Consider the following 3,934-nt stretch of genomic DNA (forward strand, 5'->3'; position numbering starts at 1 on the left):
ATACTAACATATAAACATATTCAAATGGTTTGTTAATTTTTGTCTCGATTCTCTATAAAATCATTGGTGAGACATTGGTTTTACCCGTGTATTTTTATGTGTAGGACATTTCTTACCTGTCCCACCCACTTCCAGTGCCTCTGATAAGCATTACACGGAACCGAAAAATTATCCAAAATTAAGTTCTTTTCACTCATCTCCCATGTTCCGTTCAATATGCTAATTTTCAGTAAACCGCTTATAGTAGTTTACATTTGACTACGGCAAAAATCATTACTTACTCGTGAGTATTTTCTACCCAAAATAAAGTTCAATTGACTACTCACTAATAGCTTATTGAACGATAGTCATGAGAAAGTCGAATCTCTCGTTCCGTTTTTGAAAACAACAAAAAGTGAGAGTGGGATGCAAACTCAAAATTACCTAAAATTAAGTAAAAAAAACTTAAATTTAGGGTACTTGTTTTTCTCTGTGTACGTTTACGAAAATCATACTTGTTTTCATAAATTTAATCACAGAATGTATTACACGCCCTTTTCAAACATTCCGTTACATCCCATTCATTGATTGGTTTCCGAAAGATTAGAAACAATGATTCTCCAGTGGAATTGTTGCTAATCGAGATATACTGATTATGCTTTTCGACAATAGTGACATGCCACAATCTAAATCCTGCCAAGATAACACCTTTAGTGGCGACGCTTTAAAAAGCCTAACGTAAGCTGAAAGACATTATTAGTTTGCGCTAGCTAGTTGTTCCAACATGAATTCCCTGGTGGTCTTGGCTCTTTTGGTGGCAATTGCCTCGGCTTCCGTCGTGCCTGAACGAGAACAACGTGTTGTTGGAAGTTCACCTGCCGAACTGGGCCAGTTTCCCTATGCCGTCGGATTGATCACCAGAATCAACATCCTGCTTTCGAATCAGTGTGCAGGATCTCTGCTTTCTTCGCGATTCATTCTGACTTCGGCCAGCTGTGTCAATGGGTAAGCTTAAAAGATGAACTTTTACATGATGTGGAACAGTTTCTAATGTTTCTGGTTTAGAATTCAGAGTGCCGTTGCTGTCATGGGTGGACTTCACCTGAACGATCCTATCGAGCCTGGACAGGTCCGCTTGACCGTGACGCAGTTCATCGTTCACAATGGCTTTTCGGAAGGAACGGATGACTTCGACGTTGCTTTGGCTGTCCTTCCCGTGCCGGTGAGCTTTACCAACAACATCCGGCCCGTACGTCTACCGAACCGCCGTCAGGTAGATGCTGCCTTCAATGGTCAACAAGGCACATTTATGGGCTGGGGAAGATTTGGTTCGGGAAATACCAATTCTCTTGTGCTACGATTTGGTCGCTCGACAATCATGACCAATACAGCTTGCCGGCTGAACCTACCGACGAATACTGTCCTGGATGATAACATTTGCACTGAAGGCTTCAACGAACAAACTGGACAAGGCTCGCCATGCGCCGGAGAGACCGGAGCTCCTTTGACCATCGTCGATGCCGATGGAATAACCACTCAGGTCGGTGTGTTCTCGTTCAACTCCGTACTGGGATGTGAAAGCGGGCGAGCTGCAGTCTACACTCGCATGTCTGCATACCTGAATTGGATCGGCGAGAACTCGGATGTCGTGATCAGGGATGGTTTCTAGATTTGTAGTTAACTATTTTAGATATATGTAGAATCAGTCGAAATAAATCACTATCTCAAAGCTTATCGCAACTAAGGGGCTGTTCATTAATTACGTAGACAGTTTAGTGAGCGGGGGGAAGGGGATGGCATTTATACACGGCCCATACAAATCTTTAATAATTGTGTATGAACAATTGTCTACGCATGAGGGGGGGGGGCAAGAATCCCAAACAACTGTCTACGTAGTTAATGAACAGCCCCTAAGCAGTACACTTGAATTTCGATAATCGGACTGGTTGATAGGGTTGAAGGACACACCAAAACGGTGATAACTGGGTAATTATAAAACTGAATTTCACGCTTTATGACTTGCTCCTGGGTATTGCGGTTATCGTCTGAGGCTCATGTTCCCGTGTTGATCGTTGTTCTTACAGGTGTTTAAACGTGTATGGCAGGTTGTTGCGATGCGTCTTTTTATCATCGATCTTCGCGCTAAAGTGCCTGTAATGAAAGCGACATCATCTCATCATCTCACCTATTGTCGGTGACGGCACCGTCGAAAAATTTGCTCTTCCAGCAAATATAGACAGTTTCTTATGGGAATTTTCGGTGGATTGAAAGGATAGTACAAAGTCCGCCATGTTTCACGCACAGTCTGACGTTTGCTTATGGATGGAGAGCTACAAAGTCGCCATCAACGCCAATTTGACAGGTTATCTTCTCGATTGAAATAACGTTTTCCAAGCCGTTGCACAATGAGAAATTTGTTTAAATAAAAAGGCATTTAATTCAATATCTCAAAACGCCGCTAGATATGATGGGATATTTATACATCAAAAGTTGGCTTTTTTGACTAGAAAGCGAATGCCCAGGTGGTTGTGGATCATTTTTGGGTATTTGAGGCAAAAATAAGTGTTATAGTCGATTACTAAGTGAAATGTCCATTGATTTTAATAAAACCAGTTTCATTTCAAATTTAAGATTGTCCATCATAATCGTATGTATCAAATTGAAAATTATATTATAATAATTGAATCATAAATATTAGCCATGAAATATGATAAGACAGGGGTCTTCGAGGACGAAACCCACTAAAATCCCAACTTCACTATTTTTACCAAAATTAAACTTTATTCATTCGATTCCTCGGGGTTTTTCGTTTAGAAATTATATGATTAGCAGTGTGCATCCCAAATCCCAACCAAAAATGTACTATTTTCACATATTTTTATTGTTTTTACCGAAAATGGTACTGTTGAACCTTAAGAATGGTAAGTCCTACTTTCAATTTGATACATACGATTATGTAGGACAAGCTTAGATTTGAAATGAATCTGGTTTTATTAAAATCGATTTACATTTTACATAGTAATCGACTATACCACAATTTTAGGCACTGAAAAATAGGGTTAACATTCTTATTTTTGCCTCTAACTACCCGAAAGTGATTCGTGCCGTGCACATTTAGAAATAACTAATTTTACACGTGACAGAATCCATCTTTCACATAAAGGATCAGACATGAACAAATAAATATTTCATGTAAAATTAAGTGCTCCGAGACTGAAAAGTTCGTTACTCGACGAAAAGTGCGTTTGATTTAGTTGAATTTCGCGGAAAATATTTTTCCTAGTAACAAACACGCGTACAAAATTTATGAGTTGGTTCGTGTCTTATCAAATTCGGACAAATTATTTTTATCTAGATAAATTTTTTTATGGTTCTTACAGATGGTATCGGCCGTTATGGATTCTCGATCTAGAGTTAAGTTTAAGTTTCATGTCGGTTTGTCGGTGTTGTCACTCTCTCTTCACTGCAGAGTCTACAGGCACGTTGTTTTCTCTCGCATTGACAGTTGTAACAAATATAAATACGAGCAAGCAAACGTTGTTCCGTACGCAACGGCATCGCTATTTTTCCTGTATAGATTATTAGCTCTATTATCTAACCATTAGTTGTTTTGTGGACGCCACGGTATGTTGTAGCTAGTTTTTCATGACACGTATCATTTTTCATGTCGTACAACATATTTCATGCCGTGCAACAGTTTCCTCATCGCACAACATTTTTCACACGATTTAGAGTTTTCAACTTCAACCATTTCGAAGTCTGTGATCTGTGGTCGTCACTTCGGCATCCGGTTGTCTAGGTGGGTTACACACAGAGATTGGGCTTTTATTAAACTTAATTAATTAGTTGTGATTTTATCATACCTATTGGGAGGAATTCTAGTAATTCGTTCAGGGTTTTAATGACTTATGATTTAAATGTTATTTGTAAAAACAGGACTTGAATGTCTAAGGCA

At 39.2% G+C, this 3,934-nt stretch overlaps 1 protein-coding gene across 1 annotated transcript; it reads left to right on the forward strand.

Annotated features, from left to right (window-relative positions):
- The first annotated feature begins 756 nt into the window (after window positions 1-756).
- Window positions 757-1,668, forward strand: LOC135699617 (collagenase-like). The gene is made up of 2 exons (XM_065219925.1): window positions 757-984; window positions 1,045-1,668. The coding sequence occupies exons 1-2, from the start codon at window positions 764-766 to the stop codon at window positions 1,646-1,648; spliced, it is 825 nt and encodes a 274-aa protein (XP_065075997.1). The 5' UTR covers window positions 757-763; the 3' UTR covers window positions 1,649-1,668.
- The last annotated feature ends 2,266 nt before the right edge of the window (window positions 1,669-3,934 follow it).

This window comes from Ochlerotatus camptorhynchus, unplaced genomic scaffold (assembly GCF_037179485.1).
Source record: "Ochlerotatus camptorhynchus isolate MF236.1 unplaced genomic scaffold, CSIRO-AGI_Acam_v1.1 ptg000112l, whole genome shotgun sequence".
Taxonomy (NCBI): Eukaryota; Metazoa; Arthropoda; class Insecta; order Diptera; family Culicidae; genus Ochlerotatus; species Ochlerotatus camptorhynchus.